Genomic DNA, 25,710 nt, shown 5'->3' with positions numbered 1-25,710 from the left:
TAGTTCAGATAAGTATGATCCAGTATTTTCTCCACATGGACTTTTAACGCTGAACTGTTTTCTTATGAGATAAACATGCACTCTTGAATCATTTTTGTCACTCTTTTTTAACAACCTATCTAGTTTTCAAAGATCTTTTGAAACTTGTGAACACCATCCGATTCATGTTGTAATTTTGGCCTAGTGCTGTTTTGCATACAGCTCTGTTCTACACTTAACAACTGTTCATTATAATACTGTACTAAGAACCATATCATAGGGATTTAAATGAACATATTATCCTCCTGTGCTATTACTTCTGAGGCTATAAGTGTAAACAGTTTTCATACCAGTTGAATTCTTGGCCTCAGTTTTCAATTTGTCAGTTTACCATTAAGCTAATTCATATGACAGAAATACATAATTGAATTGGAACAAAATTCACTGCCTGTGAATGTTTTATGTATAGGCATAGAGTCTATTTTTAAGTCTCTTCTATCCACTTCATACATAGGCTGCATGGGATCTACAGAAGAAATTCTATACTCTTCCATTTTTTTTCCAGCATATTTTTACATGACCGTTTTCAGTACCCATCATGGTTGAAGAAAAGAGCAAAGAATAGGAGTACTGGGAATAATGTCAGTAGGTAGCACTTGTCCAAATAACTTAAGAAATAATATCAAAAGAACACTTTATCGTCCTTTAGACTTCTAAAGTATAGGCTTGCCACATACACTAAACTACAGTTTGGACTTCAGAAAAATAAAATAATGGTGATTTTAATGCTTTCACATTTTATTTTTTTTCTCTCTACAGTTACCTGAAAAGAAAGTTGTGGGAACCTGGGGTCTCTTCTCACAGATAACGAGTGATAGAACTAGAGGCAGTGGCCTCAAGTTGCATCAGGGGAGGTTTAGGTTGGAAATTAGAAGGAATTTCTTCTTAGAAAGAGCAGCCAGATAATGGAAAGGGTTGGCCCCTTTCCATTTCCACCTTGGTGGTGGAGTCATCATCCCTGGGGATGTTTAAGAAAAAGTTGCACGTGGTGCTTAGGGACATGGTTTAGTGGGTAATATTGGTAGTAGGGTGATGGTTGGACCAGATGATCTTAGAGGGCTTTTCCAACCTTAATGATTCCATTATTTTTCTAAAAGTCTTTAGAAGCTTCCTTAGGAAACTTTCATAGAAAAGTTATTTACTTTACTTTTTAATTTACAAAAGTTGAACACTACGTTCTACCAAAAACTGACAGTTTTCTCAAGGTAGATAAAATAGAGTTTTTTGTTTATTATTATTATTATTATTATTATTATTATTATTATTATTATATTTCATTTCTGGCCTAAAATGTGAGATCCATGATAAAGTTCTAGACAAGTATTGTTTTCAGTCTCTGAAACTGAGATGCAGTCTACTGTGAAAATTGCTAATATTATGCAGTTTAAAGGAGAAAAATTCTTGAATGATTCCTGAGGTACAACTGCTAGGAAAATATTCAAGTTGAAAGTAGTGGGGGTTTAAGTAGCATTATTCAAATTATCTTTCATTAAAAGAAAAGATGAATTCATCAGGTTAAACAAGACTGACACTAAATTTTAAAAATGTCCATAAATAATGAATGAAGAAAAAGTAAAGTATTTGTCTATTTTTAAATGTGCTTCCTTACAAAAAATCTGAACCTCCAATCATCTTTTATGTTTACACAATGTTAGAAAATATACTGTTTTACTTCTACTAATACCTTTATTACTTCTACACCAACTACTATTTTTTCTTACAAGAAAGATATACTAGTATTAGAAACAGTACTAATCTAATGTTAATTTGATACAATACTCAGTCCCAAGAGAAAAAAAAAAATCAGCCTTGACCACCAGGTATTCTGTTTGCTCTCTTCAAGCTTTCCTCCACTCTAGTTGCAGTGTAAAGAACTAAAGGAGCTGAATCTAGCTGTACAAGAAATATTTACAACAATATTAGCAAAAACCTGCAGAAATTTTGTATGAAGAGATTTGCTAACAGAAAAAACACTGTGGAAAATGCATGTATAAGACCTAGCTTTTAAAGTGGTACTCTGTTTTTATCATGAAACATTATTCTCTTCTCCTTTAATATCATGGATAAGGCACTCAACATCCCATTTCAACATATGAAGCAATGGTCCTACTGACTTGAGTCTCTTTAAATACATGACAGTAATTCAGTCTCTGAACATAGTGTGAAATAGGAACATTTGATGGCATAATTAAAAACCCAAGTCAAACTTTATGTACAAGTGGGTCAAACTAAAGTTGCCATTCTTGATTTTAGAATGCTCAGTTCTGTAACATTAATGATATCTTTATGTACACAGAGAGATGACAAATAATACTCCAACAAATCTTCATATATGCTTTCCTATAATATATTCTACTTGCTTGAGTGAATTTTGTAAACCAAAATGCCTTCCTGTCAGTCAGCTAAAAAAGACAACCATAGATTAGTGTGACAGTGTAACTACACAGGTTAAACTAAGGTTTATACATGTCGGTTGAAGTTATTAAAATCAATCATAGAATCAAAGAATCACAGAATGACTTGGGTTGGAAGGGACCTTAAAGATCACCTAGTTCCAACCCCCTGCCATGGGCAAGGACACCTCCCACCAGACCAGGTTGCTCAAAGCCCCATCCAGCCTGGCCTTGAACACCTCCAGAGGTTGCGCATCCACAGCTTCTCTGGACAACCTGTGCCAGGGCCTCACCACCCTTACAGTAAAGAATTGAATATCTAACCTTAATCTCCCCTCTTTCAAGCCATTCCCCCTTGTCTCCTCCCTGACATGGGAGTCCCTTCCCAGCTTTCCTGTCTAAGGTCTCCCCTATAAGGTCTCCCCGGTGCCTTCTCTTCTCCAGGCTGAACAACCCCAGCCTGTCTTCATAGAAGAGGTGCTCCAGCCCCTTGATCATTCTCATGGCCCTTGTCTGGACTCATTCCACTACTTCTGTCTCCTTTTTGTGCTGGGGTCCCCAGAGCTGACTGCAGCACCCCAGGTGGGGTCTCATGAGAGCAGAGTAGACGGGTAGAATCACCACCCTCGACTTGCTGGCCACACTTTTGATGCAGCCCATAGGATATGCTTGGCTTTTTGGGCTGCAAGCACACATTGATATGCATGGTATATACATACATCTTTTTGTTAATTTGGTCCTACTATTCTGATTTCAAAATAGGTGTGCAATAATGAACCGTTTTGAGAAAAGTGTGCACTTTGTTTTGATATATAAGGGTATCTGATATCATGCTTTTTTTCAGTACCTTATATATAATTTCCAAAAGCTCTATATATAAACCAAAACCATATGTGGTCTCTTCCAAATGTAGGTGATCTCTACATGGGATTTTGTACAAATTTAAAGTACAAAGTTATATTGTATTAGTCAGATGCTCACATTATATTTTATTGTTTGTTTGTTTTTTTGCTTGTTTGTTTGTTTGTTTTCTAATCAATAGATTTTAATACCCAGGTCACATCATTATAAAGAAAACAAACAAACAAGCAAACAAACAATTATCCTAAAAAGAGTTCTCAATTTCTGCATTTCTAGTCTGGAATACTTGCATTTCTTTTCTGTACCTTTTGCCTGCTACACCAAAAATGCAAATATTTGCACACTGAATAATTAGTTTAGACACTTGACTACAAATCATCCAATATGAGAAAAACTAATATTTTTTATTGCATTTAAAATTTTATTTTAGACGTTTTATATTTGGTATTTTAACTTTTTACTCTTTGTGATTAGCAAGCTTGTCTAAACTTTCTGACTAGCAAAATCCTTCTTCCAAACAAATTCCCCTTACTTCTCATTGTCTTTTCCCTTGCCTACTTAGGAAATGAGAAAAACATAGATGATATATTAGTCTATATATCAATGACATATATCAGTGATATACGTCATATCTAAACTCTCTGTGCTGTAACTATTTCTTTGAAACAACTGAGATATAAAGCAATACACTATCCTCTAAGCACAGACCTCTGCAAAAAAAACAAAGTCCTAACACTAGCTTACTGTGCAGAAATTATAAAAAGTGACCATCAATAAACATGTTATATAAGTTCAATCTAACATTTTAGAGTCCAAGAAGCAATCACTGCATTCTGTGTGCAGAATAAAGAGAGGTACCTGGGGCCAAGGGATTTATTAACATTACTGTAAGAACAGTTCACTGATGAGTTTTATTCTGGCCAGTGTGGACTACACCACTGATCTTAGTAGAAAAACCATGGAAATAATGGGTAGCTAGCCAGATAAGTTTGCAATGCAGATCCAGATAGAGTTTTCCGAGGGAGTAGGTGCATCTTGTTGGGAAAACAAAACAACACAAAACAAAAAACATACTAATAAATGTTATGTTGTTATGCTCTATACTTTAGTAGAAGCTTTCAAAATGTTCAGGGCAAAAAATAAAGCAGACATACGTTATTTTTTATATTCTAATATTCTACCCTTGTTAAAAAAATAAATAAATAAAAGATTTAATTGCTTTGATCATTTTATTTGCTGTTAAACTTGCAGGAAAGTAAGAGTGCATTCAAGTATGCAAACCTCTACCAACCAGTTTTTCATATGTTCAAATATACAATATATTAAAAATAAATAAATAAATAAAATACAATATAATACAATGTTTGTATTAAAACAAAACAACAACAACAACAAAAACAAACAAACAAACAAAAAACAACTAGTATATCTTTAAGAAAATTATAATAGCTGGTATTACAATTCTAACATAGAAAGACATCATACATTACAAGAGACAAGTTTGGTAAGGGACCATCCTTCATCCTCACTAATGGGAGGACAAGCCACTACTACATGCTTTGAGGAATTGGGGAATATGTATGGTAGTAATGTGATGAATAGGTGGCGTGTATGCAGATTGTCCATAAATTGAACACTTCTTCAGTATTTCAATATGTTGATTTTGGTGTAGGTGTTTTGTTTTTTTTTTTGTTTGTTTGTTTTTTTAATGTAAGTGAACTTTTTTAAGATAGGGATGAATGTGATTAAAGTATTTTAATGACTGTTGTTTTTTTATTATTATTATTTTTTTCATTTTGTTTTCTTTTTTTTTTTATTTTCTTTTGCCCACAAGGATCATGGAGACCAACTCCTGGCTCCACACAGGACCACCCAAAAATCAGATCATGTTTCTGAGAACGTTGTCCAAACACTTCTTGAACTCTAGCAGGCTAGGTGTCATGAGCACTGCCCTGGGGAGCATGAACCAGTGCCCAGGTACCCTCTCGGTGAAGAACGTTTTCCTAACATCTAGCCTGAACCTCCCTGATATAAATTAATCAACTCCAATTATATGATGTAAGTTAGCCAGCCCCAGCTTCAGTTCCAGAATATTTTCTGGGGAAATATGAGGGAGTATACGTATTTGTCAGAATCAATGTAATTGTAAATAGACCTAGAATCTAGCCTAGGTAGTACTATATTTCAAATACAGGAAAAAAAAAAAAAAAAAAGTCTCAATTTCAAGAAGTCAAAATATCTATGGATTTTGTCTTACTAAGATGCTACACGTGAGGCTGACTGTACCATGTAGGTGCTGCCTAAAAGGAAGAAACAAAATGATCCATACATATCTCTAAGAAAAGCTTCTAACATTGCCTGAATATACTGACATGAGCTGTTTCTTCATTAGAATGTATTTTCCTGAATTTACTGTCAAGGATTTTTCAAGAAAACTAGGCTACCCATATGCATATTTTAGAACAATACAATAGATGCAGTAGAAGGTAATTTTAGGTACATGTTGAGTCTGCAGGGTTAGACAGCTTGTTTAGAAAGACAGTAATGCTAGTGGTATTTTGTCGGTAAGCAATCCAAGCTTTCTGTTAATGTATTTAAACCTTGTTCACATACTTAATTTTAAAAATCTTGTGCTTTTTATGCTATCTTAAACGTGGTGGAAAATTATACTGTAGGTCACAGTGTTTCCTTAAGTTAGTTCTCTCACTCATATTCCTGTCAGTCTGTTGTGCTATGAATTAAACCTTTATACCTCTTCAGCACAGTAGGCTGTAAATTAATAGGTGCAAAGAAAGCAATAGTGTTGTGAATTAAGCATCAATTTATTGCTTCTGTACTTCTCACTTCATACACCGTTCACATGCTGGTGTTAACAGCTAAGCAGTCTCCGTGTCTGTACAGATAACACTGGCAAGAGATATTAGTTTACAATCACTAATACTAACATCAAGTTAATTCACCACCCTCTTTGTTTTAGGCTAAATAACTTTTCAAAAGCTGATGATACTTTTATCTACACGGTTATTAATATATATATGTATAATATTTAGGATGAAGATATTACAAAAGATAAAGCAATGCATTTCAGATATGCTTTCTTTAAACACAAATGTAAGAACTTTTTCAAGATTTCTATATGATACATTACCTTAATCTAAGCATCTTTATTAACAGGGCCTTAAAAAATTGCCTTTGCATCAGAACTCTACCATTTTTAATCAGATTATTTCCATCACATCTATCTCTGAACACAAGATCGAAACACAATGCAAAGTAAAGCTGCTGTCCAAAATGAATGTTACAGTGTTTTGTTACATTTCTACCTGAAGCTCAAAAGAACTACATACATATTTCATCGTTTGCCATCATTACATGGGCAAGTATCTAGTGAAAAAATGCTGATAAGGCTACCAAATATTTAGCAGGAAATAAAAAGGCTGTCCAGGCTTCACTGCTGTCCTGCACAGCAGAGGAAAATGTACCAAGAAATTTCTGTTTTAGGGGAAGAGGAAAGGAGAGAGGATATGCCTGATGTATCAACGTGGTGATTAGTGATGGTGGTTTTTCTGTGTGCTTAGGATGTTTTTGCTCACTCTGTGCAGGTGGTAGCGCTGACCTGAGTGCACCTCCCAGGCACATTTGGGATGGCACCCTGCAAAGGCTCATCTGACCTAATGCCCCAAATTCTCATCACTGCTATACTGAAGTTCAGATTTCCCAGACACCCCTCACGCCATCCTGAAGCTGCTTCCAAAACTTTACCAGCTCTTTAAAATCTGTCATGCCCAATCTAAAAACAAAAACTCTTTTCATGTTAGATTCATTTTTGTCTCCCAGCTTCCCCACTCAAAGCCCTGACTACTTCCATGATCCACCTTTTCCAGTGCAGCGCCAGGAATTCAGCAATCACATACAAATTCAGATCTTACATTTCAGCTTATTTTTGAGTGGTTACTCTTGATAGTCTTTAGCCTTGTCTTCAGTATTCAATTAGAATCTGAATCTGCCTCAATGTGACCAGTGAAGCTCGTGTCCTCATATAAAATACCCTATAATATTTAATACACACTATAATAATCATAATAAAACAAACAAACAACAAAATCCACACACTTTCTATTATATCTGAAACAATTTAAAGTCAGTAAATAAATAAAAATACCTTCAGGATGCTGAAAGAGAAAGGGAGACAACATCTAGAACATGGAAAAGTAAATAAAAAACAATTTGTCTTAAAATAAGATTTTCTTTCCAGCTTTGCTTTGTTTTCCATAGTATTTTTTATATTCCATTTTTCATCTTTCCTCCTATAGAAATGCTAAAGGGAGACAAAGTTCACTACCTCTCATCTACATTGTGTTTTAGTGTCATGTAATCATAGAATAGTGGAAGGGACCCACAAGGATCATCAAATCCAACTCCTGGCTCCACACAAGACCACCTGAAAATCAGACCATATGTCTGAGAGTGTTGTCCAAACACTTCTTGAACTCTGGCGGGCTCAGACTCCAAAGACGGACTCCAAAGACAAAGAGCAGTGTTCACTATATTTTCCCAAGTCTGCTAGCAATATACTTAGAAATGTGGATAATTCATTCTTTCAAGCAAGCATTTGAATGCCTACAGAAAATCAATTTTGGAACATGATGATTTTGATAAATATAGCAAAGTACAAGATACATCACTGATGAGATGAGCTTATTAATACTTATTATGGAAAAAACGTAGGAGTGAAGGAACTGTTTATCTGCATATGTTTGGATATAGCGACTGGTATGCCAAAGAACTGGATATAGATACTGAATTAAAACATGTTATTTCCCCCTCAGGGAATCTTAAAAGATTCTGGAAAGCAATATTTTAAGAACTAGAGGATATCAGTTGTCTGTTTTCCCAGTTTAGTGGTAAAGGTGCCATAAATGCCTTCTATGCAAAATGCTGTGGTTACTTTCCTTCCAAATCCCCTAATCTGTTAGTGGGATAATCCTTTCAAAGACTATTTAACAATTCTGAGACCAATGAAACATTCACTCCAACACTACAGATCTGCAGAGACAGTAAAGTTCAGCACAATATTTGCAAACTGCTTATGCATCATTTTGACTATGTCTACATCACATGGCTGAGGTTCTTCTTTTCTCTTTTCTTTTTTTGGTGTTTTTTTTTTTTTTTTTTTTTTTTCGGCTTTTGTTTTGTTTTGTTTTTAAGGGGGCAGAGTATAATTTTCAAACCTTAATCTATTGAAATAAAAAAGGGAATTATCTATTAGATTAGGGATTATCTATAGATTAGGGACTATCTATTAAAATAGATAGGGAATAGGAGATTGACTAGAATGTGTCAGTGCTTGTTTGGGATGAATTTTAGCAGATTATAAATTTAGAAGTTTGATTATGGCAGCAAATTCTGGAGGGTGTAGAATCAGACAATTTTGGAAGGAGGGAAAGGGAAGGGAGTCTTTAAAAGACATGGAACTTGCCATATCACTTTGGGATTCTGTCATTTACTGTCAGCAATATGTGCAATATGCCTAATGAATATATGTGTTAGTACAGGATTCTGAACAAATGATGTATGGAAGAAATCAGTTAGTATAAATATACTGTCATGCTTCATGAACATAACTTTAATGCAAATCATGGGAGGAAACATATTATGCTCACTGTATTTTTCAGTCTTGTAAGGTTCTTCATACAGATACATATACTACCTTTCTTGCTCATCTTAAAAGTATCTTTGTCCTTCCAATGTATCTTGGCTTTTTGGAACAGTATTATCTTCTATGTTAAAACAGTTTAAAAAGTATTTAGCATTCCTGTATACTTTTGAAACAGAGTATTCAAGTACTAAACAGCATTACTGAATTTCAAATGTGGTAGACTAATAAAAATATAGAGAGAGAGAACAACTGAAAACTTTGCAATGTGGAAGTTAATAGAATTATAGAATTCAAGGGTAACTATGCAACTTCTTTTTCTTTTATATGGGAATAGAATGTTCATTGCAGATCAGATGGACAGGTTATCAAGTACAGAAGATTATATTTACAGGACCAATTTTCCTGACCAAAACAGGTAAAAGAGAAAATTGGGTTAAAACCTAGAAAAAGGTAAGAGCTTACTAAAACTAGCAGGCAACAAGATAACTGCATCTCCAAGATAAACAAATGGCTTTGCAGTTTCAGTAGAGTTTCATTGGTGACAAACAGGGATGTCTGGCAGCAGCTCTTCAAGGAGGCTAAAATAAATACATCGATTCAAATAAAATAATCTAACAGTATTCTAAAACAAAAGAAAAAAAGTTTGAATCTGATTGCCTTCCTCTTGTTCCATGGTCATGGAACATCCTTTCTTGCTCGACGGAAAAGGAAAAGAAAATAAATAGAGCCCTATATTCTCAAGGGTGTACCCAGAACCATTTTTGGGTGTATAACAACAACTTTATTGGAAGCGCATCTGCAAGCAACTTTTTCACAGTAAACCAATAGATGGTGCTCTTCAGCTGTATAATCATATAATTTTGAGATAACTATTCAGTTCATACGTATGGATCTGCTTCCATGGATATCTATTAAAGAGGTGATTTACTCCACTCGGTATGTTCATGCATTACTTTGTTACAGACTTCTCACAATACAGATGGTAAGATTAAGACAGATCTCTATAAAAAAGGAAATACATAGATTGGAATGCTACTGATTTGAACTATATGTAAAAGCTTGTACGGGTGTATTTATTTAAGAAACACAATTTACTATTATGACCCAGTAGTTACAAGAGTTAATTCATTACACAGAAACAAGATGAGGGTTTCAGATGACTCTAGCTACTTATGTCAAACCATATGCCAAGTATATAGCAATTCATTACCATTGCTTCCAAATCACTCTCACATTCACATCCATTTTTATGGCCTTTCACTAGGATTTGAAGTGATTTATAAGAAAGTCAGAATAATCCTAAAGGTATTTTTAAATAGTATTAGAAAATTAATTTGGACTAAAATAATGTATGAGGTGTACTCCATTCATTCTCTTCTATTAGCAAAAATTGGGAAAAAAACTGAAGGATAGTAATTTCGGGTCAAAATGGAACCAGTCAGATAATATTAGTAAGGTAACGAATTAAAACAAACTAGTTTCAATGTTAAGATTTCAAGTTCAAAAGTAGTAATTGAAACATGTTTCTTATCACTATAATCACCTTTCATGCAAATTGTAGTATTAGAGATTTTGTGTGTGTGTGAATATGTTTTTAATTTTGCAAAAATGATGGCAAAGACATACTTGCTTGAAAAAGCCTGAGTCTGACTTATCTATGGCCATGTGAATTGCTTTACCTCACCTGAAAATACTCAGTCCAAATTATATATGTACATATGTATATTCATCTTGAGGGTCAGTCTTTGGGAAGACTCATTTTCCTGAGTGATATATTTCTGATCTTACATCATTTTAGGTACTTCTTAATGCTATCTCTAAATCCAACCTTGATTTAATTTTAAATACCACATTAATTTAGATGGAATCTAAAGAGACATGTTTGAAACTATTTAAAAGAGAGATTTAATTTACAGAAATCATATAAATAAGAAATTTATTTTAATTGTAATAATAAATCACAGAGGAGCCCTTCAGATTTTTCAAAAATCCAGACAATTGATGGACTTTGAGATGTACTCCAGACATACCAATAAACAGTTTTTCTGATATGCTCCCAGAAGTACTCTTCTTGGCATTGCAAACGAAAGCTTACCAACTCAAGATAAACATGTTTTACATCCCAAGCTCCTTTATGTAATAGCAAATTAAGTGAGTGATTCAAATTCAAAAAGGTTTCTTTCATCTACATTCTAATAATACTTTTACTTCCTCCACAGATTAAAAAATCTGTTCTACCTGTTTCACATTCATTTTGCAAACGGTAATGTTCATCTTTTTAAGCTTGTTGACACTCATATTGATTCAAAACAGGAAGAAAAATGTGTTCATCTATATGTGAACATCCATTCAAGACCCAGACCTACATAACTGCACTTTACTTAGACAAAAAACTTTAATAACTTTGGACACTCTAATTGTATCATGGACATAAAATGAATAGTGAGGTAATGTCACTTGAATCTTTTATAAACTAATACCATTAGGATGGATTGCATGCATGATTTTCAAATAATCTTTCATGAGTAAAATAAATAAATAAATAAATAAATAAATAAAACTTGTTCTTTTCCAGGGCTTTGGAATACAAACCTACAATCAGCTCTATAACGTGGAAACTGACTGAACATCTTAAAGAAGGTTTAGAAACATGAGGCATATAATATAATAAATATAATATTTTATAGATACATCATACTGTTTTTCCTCAGCATGTAGATTTTACTTGTTCTAGCATTTCTATCACTTCACTGTATTGTTTATTCATTTTTCATTCCATTCATTTTTCAGTCCATTCATTTTTCATGGTAATCCTACTAGAACTGCTTATTACTTTGCCTATAACCTATCTGCAAAGGGTAATTGTCACTAAACTGATCACTAATTGATCACTAAAGAATCACTAATCTGATCTTTTTTCTTTATTTTCCTTCTCTTTCTAACTTTTTCAGTGCTGTGTTTCTATGCTTTTCAATAGGAAAATATTTGGCTTATTCTCCAGCAAATAGAACAATCATAATTACCAATTCATGCTAATGGAATATGTGCCTTCTAACACAGAATTACTGCAGAAATCTGTTGACATGATGCCAGATACAATAAAAGGGAGCAGTGAAGAAAAAAAAATTAAATCATATTTTAAGATGAAACACCTCTAGACCATTAGTTTTAAGTATGGAACAATTTCACATTAAAGCACAGAGCACAGCTGATTTTAATGGATTACAACATGCACTACATTTAGCATGTCTCTAATGTCGCTATGGTAACCGTTCTGATTTAAATATAGCTGAATGTGTAGCTTCATTCCAAATTATCCAATAACCTTTTAAACATTTCTTATAAAACTTCTCATAGCTTCTTCAAACTTTTAGTAATGATCATATGAACATGATGATAATGAACATATAATAAATCCTTAATTTTTTGTGATAATGTTTAGCTTCTAAAAATGTTTCCAATCAAAAAGCTAGTATCAAGGAAAAAGACAAAAATGTTCAGACTAAATTCTAGGAGAAAGAAGATTCTTAGTATAGCTCTGATTTCCAACTGATCAATATCATGAGATCAATGCAGAATATGCATTCTTTGCTTTCTAAATATTCTTCTACGTCATCTATTATGAAAAATCTTCTGGAGAATGGATGTGTATATGTGATTGTCTGTACATCCTAGGGATCATAGTATCATAGAATGTAAAATTATTCCTATATTTATATGTTTAAGTTCAGTAACATGATTTCTTGCAATTAAGTTACAAATACGTTGTTAGTTATCTATTAGAGCCCATCATATAAAACTGAACGGACAGATTTTTGTGTTCTGTAACAAGATTCCATTAGCTCTTTCCTTTACGTATTTCAATTTCTTCTCCTCAGAACAGACAATAACAACAACAACAACAAAAAAATGTAATTTATGAATACAATGCGTGTTTGTGCATGAGAGAAAAACAAGTAGGTTGCCACGCACTGAATTTCAGACAGTCAGATATGAGCACCTAATCTGATACAAAGCTAATTCAGTGACTGCTGTTATACAATTTTTGGTCATGTGGAAATGTAGGAGAGTAAACTTGTGACAGAGATCCAGGAGCATCTCCAGAACAAAGTTTTTATATATTTGACAGAAATGATTTCTGCACTTTTTTATTTGATAGAGTTTTTTAACAGATCAGATGCTGCATAGAACTTCATAAAATATATTGCATTGCTTAGTGAGTCATGACGTTAAAATAAGAGTGAGATTGGATCAGATCTCCTGGAAGGGCATTCTGAAGATAATATCCATCAGCAATCTGTGAGTAGCATGTCTGTGTATGGGTTTTGTTTGTTTGTTTGTTTGTTGTTTTATTTTGTTTTGTCTTTTCAAGGCTACATTTTATAGCAATGGCACATATGTCAAACACAAGACATTCTTCTCAGAGATGAAAAAAATACAAAGTCTGTATATGTAGCTTGAAGATATATCCCAATACAAACTGTTCCACAATTTAATCCATTCCCATGAAAAGAACTATCACATTCTACTTAGTACAGAGAAAGTAGTTTTAGTATTGTAATTACTAAACCCTAATATTGCTAAGCCAACATTTTTAACATGAGTCTACATAAGATAAAAAAAATACATACATGAGTACTGAATGAGGACTGAATTACCGCCTGTTTAGAAAAATAAGATGACATGCATTTGCTCTCTCTGTATTCCTATTTTTCTGTGAGGCTGAATTTTGCTCACTAAAAACCATGTCACGATAAGCTAGTGTTCAAGATACAACATCTGTTAACATTCTCATACAAATGTAGAATCAGTAAATGCTCACTGCTATGCTCACCTTACCAATATAATTCTTAAAGCTGGAGAAAAGGAAGAGGAAGAATTAAGATTTGGAAAGAAGCAGGAGCAGATTATTTAGCAGATTATAAGCAGTTTTCAGCCCTGGAGGATGAAAAGAACCAAAGGAAAATTCATAACAAAATGGTCATTACTCACAAATAAAAAGCTCCGCCTTAAATATCTTTTCAAAATACTCACCAACAAAGGAAAATGAAAGAAACTGGGATCGTCACAAGATCCTTGACTTACCATATAGATGGTGCTTCTGTTCCACTGATCTCTAAGAAGTCATATCCTTCCTCTAACTGGAAGTCAGTAAACACCAAAGCAATGGTATCTCCTGGTTCAGCCAGTATGGTCCAGGTGCAATCAGCATTATTTTCATACTCTGAAGGAAAGTGAGGACTTGAAATAGTTCCACTTGTCCCACGTAGTGTCCCTCCACAAGCTCCTTCAGCTGATGAACAAAACAGTGATTACTGCTGAAGTTTTATTTTAAATACATGAAACATCATCCTGTTTCTCTCATACCAAATTAAGCTTTTCTCTGCTATGCATAGAGTACCCACAAATAGATACATACAAGAATATAGATAAAAATAAAATTATATCCAGGTGAATATAACAGAACATTCTCTGGCATTTAATCTGCTAAGATTTTTGGGTTGTGTTTTGACTTTTTTTTTTCCCTTGCTGGTGAGTCTTTAGTAGCAAACAAGTGGCAAACAGGCATAAATTCAGCATGGACACCAAGTACAAGACTATTTGAAAAAAAAAATGTACTTTGGTTGTGTGAAAATATCCACAGAAGAAGCCTAAGAAAGAACTGGGAACAGAAATACATTTAGTCTCTCTGTGATATGAATTTAAAAAAAATACTGAACATTTGTTTTCTAACATGTTGTTTATTTTTTTATAACTAAAAAAAAAAATGCAGAAAAAAATATTCTTATAAATCAAGTTCTTGTCCTAAACTAGGAAGCATTAATAAAAACACATAAACCATTCTGTAGCTATTTGTTCTGAAACAGGATGTTTATACACGGTGAATAAATTCAGAACATTTTGTTCCCAGATGGACTTTCCAAGGTTCACCTATCATCACCTACTAACAATTTTACTTTTCTGAAGTTATTAATAAAATTTCATAAATTAAAGAACAAAATAATTTTCTCTCCGGTCTGGAATGTCAATACACTACCAAAGATTGAGCAGACTTTTTGTATTTTTCCTGTTCCCCTAAGATTTCATTGAAAGCTTTCAAGAATTATTTTGTTATTAAAACACATTTTAAAAATAAATAAGTAAATAAATAAAATTAACATGTCATCTATGCAATTCATTGGCATAAAAATTTAAAAACTCATCAAGTAGCTTTCGATGTGTTATAATGTGGCTATGAAAGCTACAACAATGCTAATTAAAATATTTCTGCATAGGTGAATGATCACACAAGAAGCATTCCATTTTTTACCCATTTTGTCATCTCTACTTACTGCTATTATTATTAGACATTATTTACATACTAGTAAGTGCATTTGATTTAAAAACAAATAGCTTGACAAGGTGCATGGCACAAGGAACTTACAGTCTTTTTAGGATAATGAGTGAAAAGACAATTAAAGCAACATAGAGGTAAGAGTAGAGCTGCTCCTCTCAATCACAGTTGAGAGTCTGTCAGTGAAAGTGAGTTTTAAAGGAAGATTTAAAGGAAAAAGGATTCATTTAAATCAAAGGAAGATTAATATTGTGGTTGGACACTTTAAAAAGGAGACTACTAAAAGAGGAAAAATAGCTAATTTTAGGAAACTAGAATTAAAGGGAGAATTGGGAGAAAGGCAGAAGTAGAATAATTTCTTAACATTTAAGCATTGTACCAAACATTACTTTGATTATAAAGATAAGAAAATACTGCTGAAGAGATTCAAGTAATTAGTCATCTTCACTTTGCTAAGTAAACTTTGGCATGAATAAACGTATATACAAGCTTGGCCACCTCAAGCTTTGTAAGTGTCATGATCTGTTGGCACACAAATGTCTCAAAGCTGTATCTTTTCAATAAATTTCATGTCTTACTTTCTGGGCCCTGATATTATTTTTTGTTCCTCCCTCAGTTCCTGGCCTCCAGTACAGTGTATATTGAAAGAGCTATTAAGCATCTGCTGGACAAAAGGTGAAAGAAAGTGAAGTTTAAAGAATTCATGGATAGTCAGGGATCAGAGTCAAAATTTCTGAAGCATAATACATGCAAAGACTACAAGAATTTAAAAATTCTTTTGAAATAAGAAATTAGAAAGGAGAATCAAGTTTTATTATCCAATCTAAATCTAAAATCTAAAATCTAAAATTACACTTTCTTCCATTTTATTTTAAACTGTGCAGTTTTTGAGTACTTAATTTCAGATCATCATCTAACCCAGCAAAGAAAAACAAATTAACCTGATGCGTAATATGCCAATACTTCAGTACAGAAACTAACAGCAAGATTTCCAGTGTGATCATCATCATTATCTGAGTTTGAGTGAACCACTAAAAAAAAAAAAAAAAAAAAAAAACCTGATGATTTCCACACTTTTTTTTTTTTTTTTTTTTTCAGGCTTCCTGCTTTTTCATATTTTGTCATAACTTTGTGGGACTTGCTTATTGATTTATTTATTTTAAGAACCAAAAACTTATATGAATAAGTGCTCCAGTTAATGAAAGTGTACAGGTTCTACCTGTACTCTTCAATGACAGCAAACAGGCTTTTCCCATTCAGGGCAGCCAGCAAGATGCGTAATGAACTCACTAGGTCAGCCATGGCTCTTTGGTACTGGCTGCTTGCTGTTAAATTTTGTTATGACAACATCCTCAATGACACCATCTCCCACTGTGTTTATACTGGTATTAAGTAACATACTAGTGGTAATTTCAATGCTACTCAGTGTTTATGCTGCAGAGCCCTGGAATAAGCTTTGAGCCATAAAGCTTTGAATTTTACAGCTGACAAGGAAGGCTATGTGGTTGATTATTTCTGGAAATCACATACCAAAGTCTAAATTTATACAGTGTGCATTACCAATGAAAACTCAGAGGAACTCAGGCTACTTCAGATATCTGCCCAGAGGGATGCACAGCTTTTTAACCTATTCAGGAATGGCATTTCTAAGAGGTCTGCAACAAACCAAGCTAGCTCAGAAATGGAAAGGGAACATTAGTCAGGTCTGAACAGAGAAATCTGTCTTTCCTCTGACAGTTTCCATGTTCCAGAAGTCTGGACGTTGGAGACTTCCTCACTCAGAGACGGCATCCAGACTAAGGTAACCAGACTGTTGAATGTTGAAACTAAGGCAGGCAGGATGTGGCCACACTGCTTAGATAGTTTGGCTATACGGACATGAGCTGTGTTTTACGAGCTGGCATGGGAGCTAGTTGGCTTCCCTGCATTGATCACCTCTTGGCCATGGGCTTCTCTATTTGATAATTCTGAGACAGATAGGACATTATTAGGAGAATCTTAATGCATCAGCATGCTTGGAGTAATTTTATAGTAGCTAATGCCTGAGGCTTCAACAATACAAACTCTTAAGTGATTAACAAATTGCTTTTTAAAATGTGCAAATAATTAATTCCAAGCACTCATGGTTATTTTGAAGTTGTGAGCAACTGCACAAAGTGCTGTTTGTATCAGCACAAATGACTACTTGAAGTGTAAAGCTACAAACATTTGGATCTCTCCATAGTCAGGAATTAAGTGCTCTGAATTCATAGTAATACAGAATTTTTTTTTTCTTGTTATGTAACTTGTAGTCATTTCCCTACCCTTTATCACTAGCAACAGAATAGATCCAATTAAAAACTTGTGACATTTTATAAATTCTCAACAAATGACATATTGTCATTTCAAGTCACATTTCATAAGGCTTATCAATTAAAGAAAATTGCAGCTTTAGACAGTTTTAAATGAACCATGGGCATAAATTATTTAGCATGGCTTATTAAAAATATCACTGAAGCAGTTCTTTATACAATTCTTTATTAAATGGCATTTTTCTGTAGCTCATTTGTGAAAAAGTACGTAATTGTACCTCATTTAATAAAATTCTTCAGTACAGAAAACACATCCATGAAATAATCGTAATTGATTACTTCCATAGATATATGCTTGGATATTTAGATATGGTTAATATGAGGAGTTAGTTAAATGCCTTTTTGGAATATTTTAAATTAACATTTTAAAATGTCTTACTGATAAAAATATAAAAACAAACCATAGTATACCAATGCCAAGTTTAAAAATAAATTATCTCAGAGCCAACTGTCAAGCTGCTAAGCTGCCAGATTCATAAATACCAAAACCATAGCTAAGTGTTACAAAGGTAGCATTACACATTCATCAGACAACTCATTGATTTTATCTAATTCTAATTTAGAGAAGCCTGCTCTTTAACTATAAAAATATTCAGCTAACCTTCTATCAAATTTTGTTTTGTATAGCCTTCATTTTGGATAGGCAAAGAACAAACACTGGGCTTCTTTGCTTCTTTTCTGTGTTCTAAAAACTATAAATATGTCAAAAGGTTGTAGGTGGTTTTTTTTGTTTTTATTTTTTCTATGATCACTTGAATCCAGGTGTACCATATCATAGATGAGTGCTCTAATCAGTTTGTCTGCTTTTCTCAACTTCTCCTTTTGCTGTTGATCATTTTCAAATTAATTAAATACTTATTAGTCCATGCATTTAAGATGAATTTTATTTCTCTCTCTGGGGTTTTCAAAGGGCACTTCAGAATAATTTGGATTGCTCTTCTTGTAGAATTGGATTTTGCTAGGATTGCAGAAAACTATGGTTTGGGAAAATAGTTTCCATTTTAAAGAATCATAGAATAATTAATAACATCTCCAATAACATCTAGTCCAATGATCACCCTACAACCAATGTCACCCACTAAATCATGTCCCTACGCACCAGATCCTTGAACACCCCCAGGGACAGTGACACTACCATCTCCCTTGCAAACCAGTCAATGCCTGACTGCTCTTGCTGAGAAGAAATGTCTCCTAATTTCCAACCTGAACTTCCCCTGGTACATCTTGAGGCCATTCCCTCTAGTTTTATCACTAGTTACCTGCGAGAAGAGGCTGACCCCCAGCTCCCCGCAACTTCCTTTCTGGTAGTCATAGAGAGCAATAAGGCCTCCCCTGAGCCTCCTCACCTCCAGACGAAACAACCCCAGTGCCCTCAGCTGCTCCTCATACAACTTGGGTTCCAGGCCCTTCACCAGTTTTGTAGCCCTGCTCTGGACATGTTCCAGGGCCTTGACGTTTTTCCTGTACTGAGGGGCACAAAACTGAACACAACACTCAAGGTGCGGCCTCACCAGCACAGAGTACAGGGGGATAATCACCTCCCTGGTCCTGCTGATACAAGCCAGGATGCCGTAGGCCTTCTTGACCACCTGGGCACACCACCAGCTCATGTTCAGGTGAGTACTGACCAACACACCCAGAACTCTTTCCTCTGCACATCTTTCCAGCCACCCCGCCCCAATCCTGTGTTGAACCTTATTCCATTGGCCCCTGCCCATTGATCCAACCTGTCCAAGTCCCTCTGCAAGGCCTTCCTACCCTCTGGAAGATTGACACTTTCTGCCAACTTGGCATCATCTGCAAACTTACTGAGGGTGCACTCAATTCCCTCATCCAAATCATCAATAAAGATATTAAAGAGGATGGGCCCCAACACCAACCCCTGGGGAACACCACTCATGACTAGTTGACAGCTTTAACTCCATTCATGTCATAATATTAACTGATACATGTTAACACAAATAAATATAAACATAAATATATCTGTGGTTATATACACACTTTTCCACACAAATAAATATTAGAGTGCTTGTTGCTGTGTTGGGTGTGCATTATTCTGTAAGAAATCATACAACATTACCCTATCTGCATTCCATGAAACACTTCCCTGACTTCTTATTTGACCAGTCCCAGCTACTTTCATTCAATTTTGTTCTCATCTTAAGCATGTACAGTTTCAGATTATTTTGAAAATGTACAAAATTGCTCAGGCAGGAATATGGCATTTTAGTCTAAGAATAAGACTCAGTTTATCATTGTAATGCAAAATCAATAAGCAGAATTGTTATTTTCTTTTTCTTTACTTTTTATTTTTCCCCAAGCTTTTCTATGAAAACAAAACAAAACAAAACAAAAACAGTTGGGGAGGGGGAAGAAAACCTTTTGGGGAAAGATGCTAGCTTTTGTTGAGTTTGTTCTTGGACATCGCTTCTTGATTCGGTTATAAATTTTTTGAGGGAAAAAGTGGAGACAAAAAAAACAATCAAATAGCCTTACTGGACATGGTGGTGTATTTCTGATCGTGTTTGTGCAGGTTTACCTGGATCTTCAGCTCAAATTAGACCTGAAATAAACATTTTCTTACTTTTGTAACACAACAGGACAAGGGGCAATGGCCACAAAATGGAACACAGGAAGTTCTGCACCAATATGAGAAAGAACATCTTCACAGTGAGGGTGACGGAGCACTGGAACAGGCTGCCCAGGGAGGTTGTGGAGTCTTCTTCTCTGGAGATATTCAAGGCCCGCCTGGACCTGGGCAACTTGCTCTGGGGAACCTGCTTTTGGCGTTGGACCTGATGATCTCCTGAGGTCCCTTCCAATCCCTACAATTCTGTGATTCTGTGATTCTGTGATTTATTCTGTTCTAGGAGTGGTGTACTTTTTTCTAAGAGTGTTTTTGTTGTTGTTGTTGTTTGATTTGTTTTTTGTTTGTTTGTTTGTTTGTTTGTTTAATAGCAAGCTTCCAAACAGAGTCAAATTTTATCTAAAGAAGATGGAAGAATAAAGGTAAGATAGTAGAATCAGAAGTAACAGCCTGTATAATCTGACCTACAGAGCCATTCTTAGAGTGGGAACCATACCATAAGTGTGATTTACAAATGTTTATATAGATAATTGATTGGATGAAGATATCTTTTTCTCCTCCTTAAACTTACAAAATCCTCTTTGTTTGAACTTCAGGATCTGAGTAGAAATGATGTAAAAGAATTATTTGCTACCTTAGAAAGCATGAATAGCACCACAAACATCAATTTCTCTTTGGTAAGTGTTTTAAAAATATAAGTTCTGAATCTCTGTATTAAGTTTACCTAATTGTATTGAATTAATTGAATTACAAACTCATTTTCTTTTCTTGCTTTATCTATTCCAAGAACACCTTCTTCATTATATATTCTCCACAAAAGCTTTTATCCAATAACTGCTTGGGTTTTGTTTGGTTGTTTGGTTTGGGTCAGTTTGGTTTTTTTGTTTGTTTGGTTTTTTAATCTGGAACTTGATTAACTATTACTTGATCCTTACGGACCTTTCTGACATGATTTCCTTTAATGGTTTGTTTATTTTCCCACCAATATTACAGTGTCTTTATATTCTTATAAACATGTAGTGTAACTATTACATGCTCTTCTCACATCTATTTTCTTTGCATGAAAAAGGTTATACTTGTAATATCACTAATTTAATTTGTATTCCTAATGTTGGATTCATAAAAATCTAGGCTCATGCAGCTATAATCAACTAGGAATTCTCAGAATTACTGAGAATTGAGAACCTAATTATACAAAGTTCCTTTTACAAGTAGTCACATGTCATAAATCAGCTATTAGTGGAGTTACTGTAGAGGATGAAATTAATTTTTGAAAATGTTTCAGAATTTACTGAACAGTATTTCAGTCCCAACATGAAAGAAGACATTTTGGGTGACACTGTTACAGTAGCCAAGATAGAGACAACAAAGACCTTTTTTTTTTTTTCTAAGCCAAAAAAATTGTAGGCCAACAATTTTGTAATACTTTCCTTTTCTTTCAGAAATTCTTGATAAATTTCCTGGTTAACTTTTACAAGGAGAAATGTGAGTGAGTTTTAATAATAGCTTCATCTTTTCAAAATTTGTCTTTGAACTTTTCTTTTGGGGTTGTTTCCTATCCTTTTTCAGATTGGAAGTTGCCATAATTTCACAAAAAAAAAAAAAAAAAAAAAAAGTCATTTAATTCAATAAGTCAAAAGTGTATTGAAGAAATACAGAAAAGAAAAAAAAAAGAGATAAAGCAAATGTCTTAACACTCAAGTTATGTAAACACTCTAAAAACAAATAAATGATATTTGCTACACGATTTGCTTGTAATTAATTACGATTTTTGATCAAAAATTCATTACAAGCCATCAATGAACCTGCAGTTCAGTTCTGTCCCATTAGACAGCCCTCTGCAGGGCTATACTGAGTAGCAGCCAGAGAGGCAATACTGTGGCTACAAGAATGAATATTGTATATATTTTCCTTGAGGGTTTGTAATTCATAGGGAATTTTTTTCTAGTAGAAGCAGCATTTGTTTAGTTAGACAATGTATAAATTACTTCACACAGCTTCTTAATCCTTCTGAAAATATTAAGCAACAAAACTGCAGAAAATAGTAGTTTGCCAGCATCAGTGAAACATACCATGAAGAATAAGGGTATTACCTTTTTTTTTTTTTTTTTTTTTTTTTTTTTAAGTATATAAATCATGTAGCTTTACTTAGCTCTGTTGTATTATCTTGTATGGATGCCATGAAATGAGTTTATGATGACTAGAAAGAACACCATCTGGAAAAAAAAAAGCTATAACAAAAGGTGCTTTCATGGAAAAGACCAAGATCCTTAAAGAAACAAAAGAGGAACATTCCTTGCTTGAAGATACAGTGAATAGAAATGGCTACCCCATAGCATATGTTCCAGACTGATAAAATGAAATAAAATAACGAATGCTTAAAATCCATCATTAAATCCGTATCCCACATGAACTCAAAAAGTCTTTTAAGGCAATGTCTCCACTCCACAGAAATCATTAACTGTTAAATAACTTTTGTGTTATGATTTGCATTTCTTGGCAGGAGGTACACAGGAGTCTGCATTTCATGCAAGTTCTACATAGGGTATAGGACCACACCCGAGCTTTTATTAACAGGACAAATTCATAGAAATACAAATCATAAGCAAAATGTCATTCCTGTTATTGACGTTTGTATGTATAGTGCCATCACATCTCATATACTTAATACTGCACCGCCAAAATGGTCAGTATCTGCAGAAACAGAACAAATATTTAGTACACTGATGACATCATGAAATTACAACATGTATATTTTTCTGAAACCTGATTACTACCACTTTTTAGAAGGACAAAAATGCATCTAAGATCAGACAACTGACAGGTTAGACAGAATGTGTTTTCTTATGGTATTTAAAGAACTGGTTAAAAAATAAAACAAAACAAAAAAACTTTTGTGTACTACTTGAAATCAAATACAAGCAGCAGACATGACTCAAATCTCTGTTGGTTCTGTGGTTATTAACTCTTGTACTTTTTTTAGCAGTGAAATGTATAACATATTTATTTGCTGTGACAAATTATATTATAAAACCCTTCAGTCACAATAAACCTTCACAAATTATTACAGAAAACAACTACTATCCTTTGTAGTTGTCATCCATGAATGTATCAATAATACTGCCTAGGGAGAATTTGAGCAGCAAAGGGTGTCGATATGGCTCTGGGATTAGGGTGTACAGAAGCCAAGAGGGATAAGCCGATGCAGGAATGTCAGGTTCCTGCAGAACACTTGACCAAGCAGCTGATGCTGGGCAACAGAGCTTTGACTTATTTAACTACGGGATCCCCTTCAAGGAATAAGGGAGATGAAAGAGACAAAGGAAGGAGACAAAGAAAGTTTCTCTCTCTCCTCCTCAGAAAGCAACATGACTGGAAGCTCAGTTTAAGTGCCTGTACACAAAAAATGCCACATGGGAAGCACACCGGACAAACTAGAAGTGCACTTAAAGTCACAAAACTGAGGTATCATTGAGATTACAGAGACTTATTAGGATAGCTCACGCGACTGGAGTGCTCTGACAGATGGGCACAGGCTCATATAAAAAACAGAAAGAAAAGGAGAAGCTGTACCCTACATAAAACAGGACCGTTAATGAACAGAGGTCTGCTGTATGACAGACAACAATGATGTTTTTTTTCCTATGGACTAGAGTGAGAGAGAAAAGCCAAAAAGGAGATCGTTGTGGTGAATGTCTGCTACAGACCACCTGATCAAGAAGAAGAGGTCAAAATCTTTAAATAAATAGAAGCTTCCCAATCACAGGTTCAGGTTCTCACTGGATACTTTAATCACCCCAGCATCTCTGTGGAGAGGAGCATAGCAGAGGGACAGCAATCCACCGGCTTTTTAAGTCCAATGAATATATATATATGTATATATATATATATTAATGTATATATTAATGTAGGCACTGGACAAGGCAATTAGGTGTAGAAATAAAGAACCATTCAAAAAAAAAAAAAAAAAAAGTGATATTTAACACCAGCTGCAGTTCCCATAACCATGAGTTGAAGATCCTGAGAGATGTAAGGAAGGCAAGTAGTATAATAAACTCCTTGGAGTTCAGCAGAGCAGATTTCAACTTGTTTGTGAAGTGGTAGACAGGCTCTCATGGGATGATGCCTTGAAGAGCTAAGGGGCCCAGGAGAGCTTGTTTGACTTCAAGGGCAGCTTCCTCAAAGCTCAAGAGTGATCCATCTCTTTATGTACATAAATGAGTAGTCATAGTAGGAGGCGGCTAGGGTTGAACAGGGAATTCCTGACTGAAGTGCTTTAACTCAAATGCAAAACAGCAATGTACAAAAGGTGAAAGCAGGGACAATCTGCTCAAAAGGAATACAGAAGTATTGCTCAGGAACACAGGGATGAAAGGAAGAAGGCCGAAACTCAGATGGAGTTACACTGTTGAGGAACATGAAGAGCAGTCATTCTAGAAGCTACTCTACAGTTATATCAACAACAAAGGAAAAAGAAGGCCTTAGTGGCTTGCTGTTCATTGGGTTGGTGATCTTGTGACAAAGACATGGAAAAGTCCGAAGCAATGATATCTTTGCCTCTCATAATTAGCAAAGGCTGTCTTCAGACATCCTAATTCTCAAAGAAATTAACTAGTTTTGGGGAGAAAAGTAGTACACACAGCATAGGAGGAACAATTTAGGGACTATACAAGTTAACAGGATATATGCAATTTCATGGTACTCAACAGTATGTATCCAGGGGTTCTTGGTGTGCCACAGTGTACAGCTGATCTTTAGCATCTTCGAAAGGTTGTGACAGTCAAGGGTGAATCTCAATGATGAGAGAAAAGATAAATTTTCATTTATCATTTTCAAAAAAAAAAAGTCAAGAAGGATTCTGGCAACTATATATCTGTCAAGTTCACCTCAGACCTCCAGAAGATTATGAAGAATGTTCTTTTGAAAATCATTCCCAAGCACATGAAGGACAAGAAGGTGAATAGGGACAGCTTTTGCCAATATAAATAACTCTTGGCCAACCTGATTGCCTTTTTTATGAAAGGATTTAGATTGGCTTTAACAAGATTTTCACAATACTGTTCCCTGCTATATGCTTGTAGCCAAATTAAGAGCATATGGACTGGAAGTGAGTGAAAAACTGACAAGACCATGAGGCCCAGATGGCAGGGGCCAATTGTTCAGATTCAAGCTAATGGTCAGTTATTTGCAGACGGGATTCATATTGGGGCTAAATCTCTATAATATTCACTTATTATCTATATAATATCCACTGCATCTTGTATCTGGAATATAGGATTGAACACATCCTGACAAGGATTGCAGACAGACTTTGACAAGACAGAAGAAAGAGCAGACAGGAATCTCATTAAATTCAAAAGAGAAATGCAAAATCCTGCAACTTGAACAAGATCATGCCATGCAAAAATACTTGCTACCTGACAAACAACCTGATGGAACACAAACTGATTCAGCAGTACACAACTGCAGCAATGAAAACTAACCTC

At 34.6% G+C, this 25,710-nt stretch overlaps 1 protein-coding gene across 1 annotated transcript in view; it reads right to left on the bottom strand.

The window, feature by feature from the left end:
• CSMD1 (CUB and Sushi multiple domains 1) overlaps nucleotides 1-25,710 on the bottom strand; it is a 1,184,580-nt gene that overhangs the window by 569,461 nt on the left and 589,409 nt on the right. Inside the window, exon 5 of the mRNA XM_082756691.1 lies at nucleotides 14,038-14,245. Coding sequence (XP_082612817.1) covers nucleotides 14,038-14,245 — 208 coding nt within the window. The remainder of the gene's footprint in view (nucleotides 1-14,037; nucleotides 14,246-25,710) is intronic.

This window comes from Aythya marila (genome assembly GCF_965140915.1).
Source record: "Aythya marila genome assembly, chromosome: 3".
In the NCBI taxonomy this organism is placed as follows: Eukaryota; Metazoa; Chordata; class Aves; order Anseriformes; family Anatidae; genus Aythya; species Aythya marila.
Note: the sequence above shows the minus strand (reverse complement) of the source record. Positions and strands in the feature narration are given on the sequence as shown.